The 13,389-nt window shown below is 44.2% G+C and overlaps 1 protein-coding gene across 2 annotated transcripts in view; it reads right to left on the reverse strand.

Moving 5' to 3' along the window:
• Positions 1-565: 565 nt before the first annotated feature.
• amacr (alpha-methylacyl-CoA racemase) overlaps positions 566-13,389 on the reverse strand; it is a 92,433-nt gene continuing 79,609 nt past the window's right edge. For both annotated transcript variants that reach the window (XM_028802630.2, XM_028802631.2), the window contains one exon: positions 566-1,407. In XM_028802630.2, the coding sequence (XP_028658463.1) occupies positions 998-1,407 (410 nt within the window). In that variant the 3' untranslated portion in view covers positions 566-997. The remainder of the gene's footprint in view (positions 1,408-13,389) is intronic.

Genomic DNA, 13,389 nt, shown 5'->3' on the forward strand with positions numbered 1-13,389 from the left:
GTCACCTTTATGTATGTCCCTGAATCCATCTATACATATTTGTTTGAATTATGTATATGAGAGTGTTCTGTTCCAGTTTTCTGGTGGTTTTCAATGTAATGTGGATTCTAGTTATACTTAATTTTATTAATTTAATATCCCAATTTGTAGGATAAAACTGCTACAGATATGATGGTTTGACTTTGAGGATTCTATTACAGGGCAGCACGGTGGTGCAGTTAGGAGACCTGGGTGCGTGGAGTTTGCATGTTCTCCCCGTGTCTGGGTGGGTTTCCTCCCACAGTCCAATGACATGCAGGTTAGGTGCACTGGCGATCCTAAATTGTCCCTAGTGTGTACTTGGTGTGTGGGTGGGTGTGTGTGGCCTGCAGTGGGCTGGTGCCCTGCCCGGGGTTTGTTTCCTGTCTTGCACCCTGTGTTGGCTGGGATTGGCTCCGGCAGAACCCCGTGACCTTGTAGTTAGGATATAGCTGGTTGGATAATGGATGGTTGGATAGATTCTATTACAGTGAACAAAATAATTATTCTAAACAAATGAAAAATAACTGCAGACAAACCAAATAAATACTTGAAAAAGCAGGTCTTGTAACCCTAAATAGCCAACATTACATCCCTTGAGGAAAACAATAGGAAGCCTTTTTCTAACAGTCCATTAATTTTCCTTTTTGTCTAATTCAGGATTCACAGGCACGGAGAAGGAAAAGGAAAAAGAAAAAACAAAACCAATCGTAATCCTTGATGGTATTATTGATAGTGTTGTAGATGCTTCTGGATCTTCATATTCATAATGCCTGATGGAAAATGAGGTAGCACCATCTTTTATTTGGTTAAAATTATGTAGTAATCGATGAAATAATACAATGTTTTTGCTAAACATGGTTAGTTTTGTCACACGCATTTAGAAAGAAATCGCTGATGATTAACAAAAATACTCTATTCACTGTAATGTGGCTGGAATTAGAAGTCTAATTGATTTCAAAATGATCAATTTAAATTTCTATAAATTTGATTTTGTTTTGTTAGAGGCTATAACTCCAGACAACATAAGGTTTTCAATATCTTCTTGACTGTATCCAAACTCAGAGAGAATAGAAACTGTATGTTCTCCTATTAGTGGGTCACTGTTGAGGCTTGGGTTAGCTGGAGTCCTAGACAGAAGGGGTGCTGGCCTTGGGCTAATACCACCCTGGCTATCTACAATGAAAGATCCACGTTCCTTATTGTGTGGGTGAGAGGCAGCTTCATCTAGTGACAATACCGGAGTGACACAAGCATCTTTCCCATCAAAAATCTTACACCATTCTTCCTGGGTTTTGCTTGCAATCACATCTGCAAAGATTTTCTTTAGCTGTGGCCAGTCAGAATTACTCATCTGTAGTGGCAACTGAGTAGAGTCCAAACCAAGGCCTAATGAAAGAGAAATGAGAGAGGAACAGTGAGCAATGTTGGACATAATCATTACATTGTAAACACTGTAAAGTAGCTACCTGTTTGGTGGTAGTCATTCATATTTCTTATAAATGTGAAGTATTTTTAAAAAGAAACCAGCTACAATTTCAAGAGGAAAACACGTTGTGGCCTATATTAAAGGTTTTGTAAGAAATCTCCAACAGAATGCAGACAATGCTGTTAAATGAGGATTACGTAGTAGTAGTTTACTTATATAGCACCCTTCACAGACAAAAGGTCACAGAGTGCTGAACAGCAAATACAGTACAAATACAACAATTAAAACAAAACATAAACAAAACCAATAAAAACAATAAACTATTCAGCATGGATTAAAAGCTTGTTTAAAAAGAAATGTTTTTAGTTGTTTTTTAAAAGAATCAATAGACTCGACTCCACGCAGACCACAAGGCAGGCTATTCCATAGTCTTGGTGCCAAAGACTGAAAGGCACGATCTCGACGGGTTTTTAGCCGAGTGCGTGGGACAACGAGAAGGCCCTATTGCCCAGATCTTCGAGTCCGACAAGCTGTATGGCGTTGGAGCAGGCTGGTTAGGTACTCAGGAGCTTGTCCATGCAAAGCTCTGAAAGTAAGTACCAAAACTTTAAAATGAATTTTATAAAACACTGGGAGCCTGTGCAGTGTGTGCAAAATGGGGGTGATATGATCACTCCGGCTAGTACAAGTTAGGAGCCTGGCAGCTGCATTTTGAACTACAGTAACTGAAGGCGTGAGAGAGAGGACTTGCTCAAACCTGTAAAGAGAGCATTACAGTAATCAAGCCGTGAGGAAATAACAGAATGAACAAGCATCTCCAATTCTGATTTTGAAACAACATATCTTAGTTTTGAGAGATTTCTTAAATGAAAGAAAGAAGTGTCAGGGGACTGGTCAAAATAACCCCAAGGTTACGTAGACTCGACTTAATAACATGAGAGACAGAAGATAATTTTAAACTGATCTGAGAATGAAGAACAGGAGGAGCAACAATTAGTACCTCAGTTTTTCCTGAATTCAACTGCAGATAATTACTACTGAGCCAGTCGTTAACCTGAGACAGACAATCAACCAAAGTGACAAAAGTATTAATTTGGTTAGGCTTAATTGAAAAATAAAGCTGTATATCATCTGCATATAGATGATACGAGATGTCCTTAAAAGAGTTAAGAATCTGTGATAGGGGAAGAAGATATAAAGAGAAAAGTATAGATCCAAGAACCGAGCCCTGTGGCACTCCACATGTCAAAGGAGCAGAATCAGATGAAAAGCCAGCCACACCGACTGAGAAACTCCTATTTGACAAATAAGAGGAGAACCAGTCCAAAGCAGAGCCAGAGACACCTAACAGCTCTAATCTATTAATTAAGATCTGATGGTCCACCGTATCAAAAGCTGCGGTAAGATCCAACAGTACAAGCACACAGCACCTGCCTGCATCAGCAGCAATTAAAAGATCATTAAAAACTTTTAGAAGAGCTGTTTCTGTAGAATGTCGCCTCTGAAAACCAGATTGAAAAGAATCAAAGAACCGTTGCTTTTCTAAGAAGGAACAAAGTTGCTGTTCAACCACCTTTACTAAAACTTTGGCAATAAAAGGCAGTTTTGAAATTGGCCTGTAATTACTCAAAATAGAGGGATCAGAATTAGATTTTTTCAACAACAGTTGAATTACAGCATGTTTAAAATACGATGGAACCACACCAGATCTCAAGGAGCAATTTATGATATTCAAAAGGCACGGACCTATAAAACTCAAAGATTTTAACATTAATGATGTTGGCAACAGGTCAGTAGGACATGATGAAGGTTTCATCTTCCTGAGCAAGTCAGAAAGATCCAAAAGTGAAACTTCTGAGAACACAAAAGACTCGGAACATGAGTGAATGAGAGCACTAGGTAAGACAGCTGGAACAATATTAGCCCGAACAACATTAACCTTGCCAATAAAAAATGTAAGAAAATTATTACAATCACTATCAGAACAAACCTGAGTAATAGATTTGAGATGAAGAAATAATATTGTGAATAGTATCAAATAGCAAGGTTCACTACAAACAAAACTCTGAAATCTTAAACAACACTGTCACAACCTTTCAGGAATATAAATTGTGCAGTGTTGTATGGATACTAACAATGTAGGTGAAGGTATTTTTGGTTATTTGACCATAGTTTTCCTGTGTATTGAAATTTTTACTTGAATCTGTTCTAAATCAGGAAAACCGTCACACTGCCCGTAAAACTGCATCTCCCAAGAGTGTGGAGTAATGAGAATCATTGCTATTTCGAATCCTACTCATAAGACACCACATCTTCACCGTTACTGAACTCAGCATGCAGAAATGCACTTACAGAAAAGTAGCTATATTTCCAAATATTGCATTCATATTACTTTAGAAAATTGATTCTTTTGTTCTTAACAACGTTTTTTGAACAGAAGTTGCTGAAAAATTTTACTCTGAAGGTACTGTGAAAATTTTTGTTTTCCATTTACTGTGTGCTAATGTGCAACCAAAGACTCCTGTTCTTACATCCCTACCAACAAGCTTATAAAGTACTTATGAATAATTTAAATTGAATCAAAACAGTGGTTACCACACTTTAGATAGATAGATCAGTCGATCAATCTTTATTTGTCCCCAGGGGGAAATTTGACTTGTTACCAAAGCTCTTTAAATAAATAAATAAATTGATAAATAAATAAATATACACACACATTTTGATCTGAACACACACTGGAATGATTTTAAAAAATCAAAAGAAAGAAATGTTCTGACTTGGCTGTCACAGCTTGCCCTTTTAACATAATTTGTATTTTATAGTTCATTCCACTCCAGCTCAGGAGACAGTCTGCACATATACCTTGTTTTGAGACATGTACAAGTAAGTGTCTGTGGATTGTTGTGAGAAAAATAAAGACCAGGGGTCTCATGTATAAATGGTGTACACGCATAAAAATGTTGCGTATGCCCATTTCCACACTAAATTCGAGATGCATAAAAACTAAAATTGGCATAAAGCCCCACACATTTTCATGGCAGCCTCACAACATATGTATGCACTTTTCCGCTAAGTTTTGCAAACTGGAGGCATCCAGTATCAAAGCATTGCTACTGTTTCTGTGTCGTTTTCCTTTCTTTTTCATACTCGCATCAATGACGCGGGCGGTATCAAATACACTAAAATTAATTACATATCTCTTACAAACTTAATTCACTTAATTGTAAACAGTCTGTAACAATACTGGTGCACGGAATGGCCAAACTATTCCAAATACTATAGCTGCTTTAGCGTTGTTACTCTTAGGGCACCACTGAGAGTATTTTAACCCATTGTATGTATGTATGGTATCATAGCTGCACAGCAGCTGATCGGAAATCTCTACATCAGGTTGTGTCGCGTGTGCAGAGGATTATTGGGATAGAGCTTCCAGCCCTGGAGGACATTTATAGCATATGCTGCAGCCTCAAGGAAGACCACCAGCATCTGCATGGATTCCAATCACCCATGCCACAGTCTACTTGAACTTCATTAAACGCTTAAGAGCCTTTCCTGTATGGAACTCGAGGCTTAGAAACAGTTTCACCCCAAGGGCAATAAACACCCCCAATCAGTGTATCAAGTGCTCCCAGTAGAACTATTTTTCTTTAAATCATATTATTATATTTAATCATTTTATAGGAAAATATTGTCATGGAGGAGTTGCATATTGAATTTTTATTGTACCATACATTGACAATAAAGGAATTCAATTCAATTCAATTCAATAGAAGAGAGCAATAGAAGACTGACTTCTAAGTCAATTTAGATTTCCAAGCGCTATCCTCTTGGAATTGTGCGCTGTTAGAATACTAGGATGTGTCCTTGATATAATTTTTATGATGAAATGCATTAAAGTATTACATTTTACAGATAAACTGTTAATTTCATTTAAATAATGTATACCGTTTAAATAATTAATCATGTGGGGGCACAGTGGCGCAGCGGTAGTGATGAGCTGATGCCCCATCCAGGGATTATTCCTGACTTGCACACTAAGCTTGCCGGGACTGGCGCAACCCTGGATAAATGGAATAATTAAACACATTTAACAAAGATTTTTCAATATTCCTTAAAAGTTTTGAAGAATCAGCATTCTAAGGTTGCAGCTGGTTTTTCCATTTATTATAGACGCTTATTATGTGGTGATTGGTTACGTGTAGAAGAAAATGGAAGAGCATGAATTGGGGCGTGGTATTTTTGACAGAGAAAGTACTGCAAAAAATTATTCCATTATCTGTCATCACTACCACTGTTGCCCCACATGTTTAATACATTCTTTAATGCATTTCATCATGAAAATATCAAGTACATATCTTAATATTCTAAAATGTTCAGAGAGCGGTAATATCATGAACGTAACTTATTCTGTGTGGCGATCACTGCCTGCACACTCTTGTCCGCATAAGAGAAAGCTAATTTAAAAAGCATGTAGAGATTAACGACTGACTAGATTGGGGAACACAGAGAAAACGAAACATTTAACGTGCTATTTTAATTATGATGGAATTTGGGAAACTAGTAAATTAAACATCGATTCTACAGATGAAGTTTACAATGTTCTGCTTTATTGACAAATAAATTACAATGTAAAAGTGGAATTTTTGAGATTAAAGTCCACAGAGAGATCGGGAAAGAAAAGCAGCTGAAAATAGGAAGTCCAAATGAGAATCAAGAGTGACAGCCAAAAGGAATGTCATAAACAAAAACAAAACTTGACAATATGGTGAACTTGGTAATAAAGAAAACTTTTTTAATGCATTTTTTATTCAATGAGGGATAAGGTACACCTAAACCATCAGCATATTTATATCTTTGATGCAACAATCACAGTCACATAACACAATTGAACAAGTTATTTAAAAAAAAAAAACAAAACAACAAGATGGAAATAAAAAACTTTTTTCAAAAGATATCCAAACTAAAAATATCAGAAATGAAAACCTGGTAATAAAAAAAAATGTAAATAAAAAAACACATATATAATATGCTACTTATCACATCCCACAGGTAAAACGGCAGGGTAATATTTTGCAAGTATTACACTTTGACGTGATGTGTCCATGTCCTGAATTACAAAACATGCTAAATATTTGAAAAGATTTATTTACAAGGCTACAGACTGTGTTCTGAGATAACAACTGAATGAGTGACAATAAATAATTATACTGTATGCTTGCCCAAAGCTCCTAGCACGAGTAGAATGACTTGCATAAAGAATACAGCATGTGACCAATCTTACTTAAACAAGAGCAAAGAAACTTGCACTGTGCATAAACTTAAGAGATACATGCATGTAACAAACTTTGTGTCTTCATTTCTATACATAAAATAAACAGTAGGTATAGCTGAAAATATGTTTGCCCTTTTGTTTATATCTGTTAATGAGCATATACTATATTTGTAGCTTATCCTGAATTTAAAGGTTAGTAATTTTAGTATTTGACCCAGATTCCCCATGACCTTTTGCTTGAAGAAGTGCTATATGCTCTTCCCAATGATTTACACCAGTGTCTTCAAGTACATAATTCACTATTTAATTCCATGAATTGTCTAGACTACTTTCTATGCTCATGTATTAATTGAACCCCTGACTTTATTTAAAAGTAGGCCTACATACTTTTCTAATAGCTATTTGCATATTCAATACATTAACACAGTAGAAGTAGAGAGTTCCAGCAGTGTCACAAAAGTATGACTGACTTTAGTATGTTGGGTGACTTATGAGTATTAGAATAATTCAAATCAAAGCCTGTTTCAGTTCTTAGCAATCTTGTGTAAGAATGACGGATAGAGTAAGTCCACAATACATAGTGAAATGCAAATACTGTACACAGTAGCTGAGTGGCTTTTTTCTAATGAGTCTGTAAAAAGGAATGATCACACCCTTGCTGACAGAGAAAGAGAGACCTGGGCACACAAACACAAGTCTGTCATGGCTGGCTACCAGAAGTGCGCCTATTGAATACTGATTAGAAGCGGGTAAATACTTAAGCTATCAATTATATTGCGTTTCATACTTGCAATTCATGTAGACCACTTTGTAGAGATATGTTTTTGAAATTAAACTATTTTTCTGTTGATCAGTTTCAAAAAAAGCCAAATTAAATCCACTATGTTTCGACATCATAAAATTTTAAAACTTCTGAAGGGGTGAATACTTTTTGTAGAAGTTGTACATGTCCAAACTCATTTATACTTTAAAGACACCACTTTATCCATCCATCCATCCATCCATTGTCTCCCACTTATCCGAGGTCGGGTCGCGGGGGCAGCAGCTTGAGCAGAGATGCCCAGACTTCCCTCTCCCCGGCCACTTCTTCTAGCTCTTCCGGGAGAATCCCAAGGCGTTCCCAGGCCAGTCGAGAGACATAGTCCCTCCAGCGTGTCCTGGGTCTTCCCCGGGGCCTCCTCCCGGTTAGACGTGCCCGGAACACCTCACCAGGGAGGCGTCCAGGAGGCATCCTGATCAGATGCCCGAGCCACCTCATCTGACTCCTCTCGATGCGGAGGAGCAGCGGCTCTACTCTGAGCCCCTCCCGGATGACTGAGCTTTTCACCCTATCTTTAAGGGAAAGCCCAGACACCCTGCGGAGGAAACTCATTTCAGCCGCTTGTATTCGCGATCTCGTTCTTTCGGTCACTACCCATAGCTCATGACCATAGGTGAGGGTAGGAACATAGATCAACTGGTAAATTGAGAGCTTCGCCTTGCGGCTCAGCTCCTTTTTCACCACGACAGACCGATGCAGCGCCCGCATTACTGCGGATGCCGCACCGATCCGCCTGTCGATCTCACGCTCCATTCTTCCCTCACTGGTGAACAAGACCCCGAGATACTTGAACTCCTCCACTTGGGGCAGGATCTCGCTACCAACCCTGAGAGGGCACTCCACCCTTTTCCGGCTGAGGACCATGGTCTCGGATTTGGAGGTGCTGATTCTCATCCCAGCCGCTTCACACTCGGCTGCGAACCGATCCAGAGAGAGCTGAAGATCACGGCCTGATGAAGCAAACAGGACAACATCATCTGCAAAAAGCAGTGACCCAATCCTGAGCCCACCAAACCGGACCCTCTCAACGCCCTGGCTGCGCCTAGAAATTCTGTCCATAAAAGTTATGAACAGAATCGGTGACAAAGGGCAGCCCTGGCGGAGTCCAACTCTCACTGGAAATGGGTTCGACTTACTGCCGGCAATGCGGACCAAGCTCTGGCACCGATCGTACAGGGACTGAACAGCCCTTATCAGGGGGGCCGGTACCCCATACTCTCGGAGTACCCCCCACAGGATTCCCCGAGGGACACGGTCGAATGCCTTTTCCAAGTCCACAAAACACATGTAGACTGGTTGGGCAAACTCCCATGCACCCTCCAGGACCCTGCTAAGGGTATAGAGCTGGTCCACTGTTCCGCGACCAGGACGAAAACCACACTGTTCCTCCTGAATCCGAGGCTCGACTATCCGACGGACCCTCCTCTCCAGGACCCCTGAATAGACTTTTCCAGGGAGGCTGAGGAGTGTGATCCCTCTGTAGTTGGAACACACCCTCCGATCCCCCTTCTTAAAGAGGGGGACCACCACCCCGGTCTGCCAATCCAGAGGCACTGTCCCTGATGTCCATGCGATGTTGCAGAGGCTTGTCAGCCAAGACAGTCCTACAACATCCAGAGCCTTGAGGAACTCCGGGCGTATCTCATCCACCCCTGGGGCCCTGCCACCAAGGAGTTTTTTGACCACCTCGGTGACCTCAGTCCCAGAGATGGGGGAGCCCACCTCTGAGTCCCCAGGCTCTGCTTCCTCATTGGAAGGCATGTTAATGGGATTGAGGAGGTCTTCGAAGTATTCCCCCCACCGACCCACAACGTCCCGAGTCGAGGTCAGCAGCGCACCATCCCCACCATATACAGTGTTGACACTGCACTGCTTCCCCTTCCTGAGACGCCGGATGGTGGACCAGAATCTCCTCGAAGCCGTCCGAAAGTCGTTCTCCATGGCCTCCCCAAACTCCTCCCACGCCCGAGTTTTTGCCTCAGCAACCACCAAAGCCGCATTCTGCTTGGCCTGCCGGTACCTATCAGCTACCTCCGGGGTCCCACAGGACAAAAGGGTCCTGTAGGACTCCTTCTTCAGCTTGACGGCATCCTTCACCGCCGGTGTCCACCAACGGGTTCGGGGATTGCCGCCACGACAGGCACCGACCACCTTACGGCCACAGCTCTGGTCAGCTGCCTCAACAATAGAGGCACGGAACATGGCCCATTCGGACTCAATGTCCCCCACCTCCCTCGGGATGTGGTCGAAGTTCTGCCGGAGGTGGGAGTTGAAGCTACTTCTGACAGGGGGCTCTGCCAGACGTTCCCAGCAGACCCTCACAACACGTTTGGGCCTACCACGCCTGACCGGCATCCTCCCCCACCATCGAAGCCAACTCACCACCAGGTGGTGATCAGTTGACAGCTCCGTCCCTCTCTTCACCCGAGTGTCCAAGACATGTGGCCGCAAGTCCGACGACACGAGCACAAAGTCGATCATCGAACTGAGCCCAAGGGTGTCCTGGTGCCAAGTGCACATATGAACACCCCTATGCTTGAACATGGTGTTCGTTATGGACAATCCGTGACGAGCACAGAAGTCCAATAACAAAACACCGCTCGGGTTCAGATTGGGGGTGCCATTCCTCCCAATCACGCCCTTCCAGGTCTCACTGTCATTGCCCACGTGAGCATTGAAGTCTCCCAGCAGAACGAGGGAGTCCCCAGAAGGTATGCCCTCTAGCACCCCCTCCAGGGACTCCAAAAAGGGTGGGTACTCTGAACTGCTGTTCGGTGCATACGCACAAACAACAGTTAGGACCCGTCCCCCCACCCGAAGGCGAAGGGAGGCTACCCTCTCGTCCACCGGGGTAAACCCCAATGTACAGGCTCCAAGTTGGGGGGCAATAAGTATACCCACACCTGCTCGGCGCCTCTCACCGGGGGCAACTCCAGAGTGGTACAGAGTCCAGCCCCTCTCAAGGAGATTGGTTCCAGAGTCCAAGCTGTGCGTCGAGGTGAGTCCGACTATATCTAGCCGGAACCTCTCAACTTCGCGCACTAGCTCAGGCTCCTTCCCCTTTATATTCCCTCCACTTTATATAGTATGATTTTAGGATCTAAAAAGAAAACCCAAAATACACAAAAAAAAGCACACATGAAGCAGAATGCAAACTTCACTTTCATCATATCTATCAAATAAAAGACTAAAATTATTTGTGTGCAGTGATACATTGTCATACAATAAGCTTTAGACTAAAACATTTTAAAAAAGACCTTTATTTAGTCAGTTTAAATAGGCACACAAATAATGAAATGTCTGGTATCTCCTGGCTGATGCTGTATTTTTAGACAAGTAGCTTAGTCATTTTAATTTATAAACCCCCTTCTTTAAAAGGAAAACAAACAAAGCAATGTCAATTGTACATCAGAAAAAAGTGACAAAAAATGCAAAAGAATAATAAAAAAATACACCTTCACCAATGTTCTCGACTTTGTAGTGTACAGTGATTCTAGGACTCCTAACACTAAAGTAATTTACTGTCACTACACTTCAAAGCAGACACTATTAGGCGTCATTACTACACAGTGGTGAGGAAATGTGTCGAAACATGCAACATCCATCTTTGTAAGAAAACTGTCATTTGCTTGTAATGAATCATGTATTGAAGGGAGGTTGTATGCTCTCCCATGTGTAAACCTTACCCTGATATAAATTACACTTTCAAAAATTGTACAAAGCTCCATATGTAGGGTGCTTTAATCATTTCATTTAGAATATCCAGACAATCATTTGTTCTGAAATTCTGCTGACTGCGCAGAACTAATAATTTTACTACCTGGAAATCGATATTTCTTATTAGTAAACAAATGTTCTCTATTATTGTAACACCTTTTTATATACTGTGGAGACCCGCCTGGACACAGACAGGCAGACACCGATGGTTTACAACACCACACACGTTTATTATACATTTCTACTATTTACAAAAGTACAGCATACAACCCATTTCCCCTGCACCACACACTCTCAAGTCTGGGCCTCTTTCAGTGCCTCTCTCTTCACCGCCTCCACTCCTCTCCTCCGAGCTCTGTCCTCTTCACCCGACTCCAGCTGACGAATGGAGGGAGGTGGCCTCTTTTATGTTGCCCCAGATATGCTCCAGGTGCCCCTTGATGAACTTCTGCCAGCACTTCCTGGTGTGGCGGAAGTGCCGGCTGAGCACCCGGAAGCACCCCTGGTGTCCCTGATTTTCCTTCTGCCAGCACCTCTGGGTGTGGCGGAAGTGCTGACGTCCAGGGCATCTGGGCGCCCCCTGGTGGTGACCACGGCCCCTATAGGGTTGAGCTTCCATGTTCTGTTCCCGTGGTCCCCATACCAACCAGGGCGGCTGCCCTTTCGTGGTCCAGAGGAGGCATAGTACCTCTTCCGGTCCTTCCAGGCATTCCGGCTTGGTACTGCCCCCAGCCACTCGCCACACTGCCCCCCGCCAGCTGAGACCCATAGGGGCCAGTGGCCCGTCCCGCGAGGGCAGGTCTCCCACGGCGGGGAGCCAACACATTCCAGTCCAGGGCCCAGTCCTGCATAACACAAGCGGAGACGTTGCCTTGACGCCGCCACTCGCCATCTCTCTGTCTCATACACAGGCAACACTCCCCCCTCCGACCTGCACCTCGGTACTTGTCACTTCGGCCCTCCCTCCGAGACCTCCGTGCCCACCGGGTTGGGACATCTGACGGGACCGCTCGCACCCCCGTCTTCTCAGCCGACTTCGGGACTTTCCTCTGACTCTGCAGAGGGCAGCCCGTCACCAAACGTCAGCTCCCAGCCTCACGTCTTTCTTTATCAGAGGAGCCAGCTCTCTTCCTCCAGGTCCTCCTCATTCTCTGGGACGCCATGACGGTTTGGGTTTCCCTATGGGAAAGGAAGAAACCCCATGCCGTCTGCGTCCCTGCAGAGCGGCGTGAGACTGACGCTGGCTCGGGGGAAATAGGGTCCTTGGACTCCTGGCACACATCAGCCGGTGTCCTGACTGCCCTCTCGCTGTCTCCGCCCTCACCACGCGATCGGCCATCACTGCCGCATCCACTATCGGAGCCCCCGCTACTTGAATCCGATCAGCAACATCACGGTTCTTCTCGCTGGGGTCTCCCTTTCTTTGTACGGTGCCGGTTCCACTCACCTGCACCGCCGCGTCACTCCGGCCGGAGGATCCAGCATTGCGCCATTCTGCCCACTGTCGCAGCAGCTTCACGGACGCGAATGCCTTCCCCTACAGATTCTGCAATACAACCCGGAGGGCGCGTATCACCTGAAATAGCGACTCTGCGGGCTGAAGGCAATCCTCCAGCTTGCACAGAGCTGCCAGCAAAGCAGAGACCGCCAGCCGGTGGTGGACTTACCTTTCGTTCAGCCGTACACGCCGACTGCATGCCATGGGGCCTTCTCCTCGGCCCAATCGGGTCCTTCCCTGGCTCAGGACGGACATTTGTTGGTCCCGCCTCCGACCAACCATTGGCGAGCATGCAACACACACCGTCCAATCCCTCACCTGCCTCGGGGAGGGACTACCAGTTCTCCGCCATCTTTCCCTTCCAGCCCTTGATGCGGTGGCGAGTTCCTCCTCCTCAGCTCTTTCTGCGGCCGCCTTGCTGACGAAGCCCCGCGGATCGGCACACGTCTGCCACCAATGCGGATCCGGGCAGTCCCTACCTGCAACATACAAACAAAGTCCGGGCCGACTGCCACTGGGCAGGGGACTTACCTCCTGGATCCCGTCTGTCCGAGGGGTCTTCCTCGGCGTGGCCTTGCTGGACGCGATGCCGTCCCGGGCGTCCTCAGTAGTGGAGTGCTCGTGAGAGTCCGCTG

Source organism: Erpetoichthys calabaricus, chromosome 5 (assembly GCF_900747795.2).
Source record: "Erpetoichthys calabaricus chromosome 5, fErpCal1.3, whole genome shotgun sequence".
In the NCBI taxonomy this organism is placed as follows: Eukaryota; Metazoa; Chordata; class Cladistia; order Polypteriformes; family Polypteridae; genus Erpetoichthys; species Erpetoichthys calabaricus.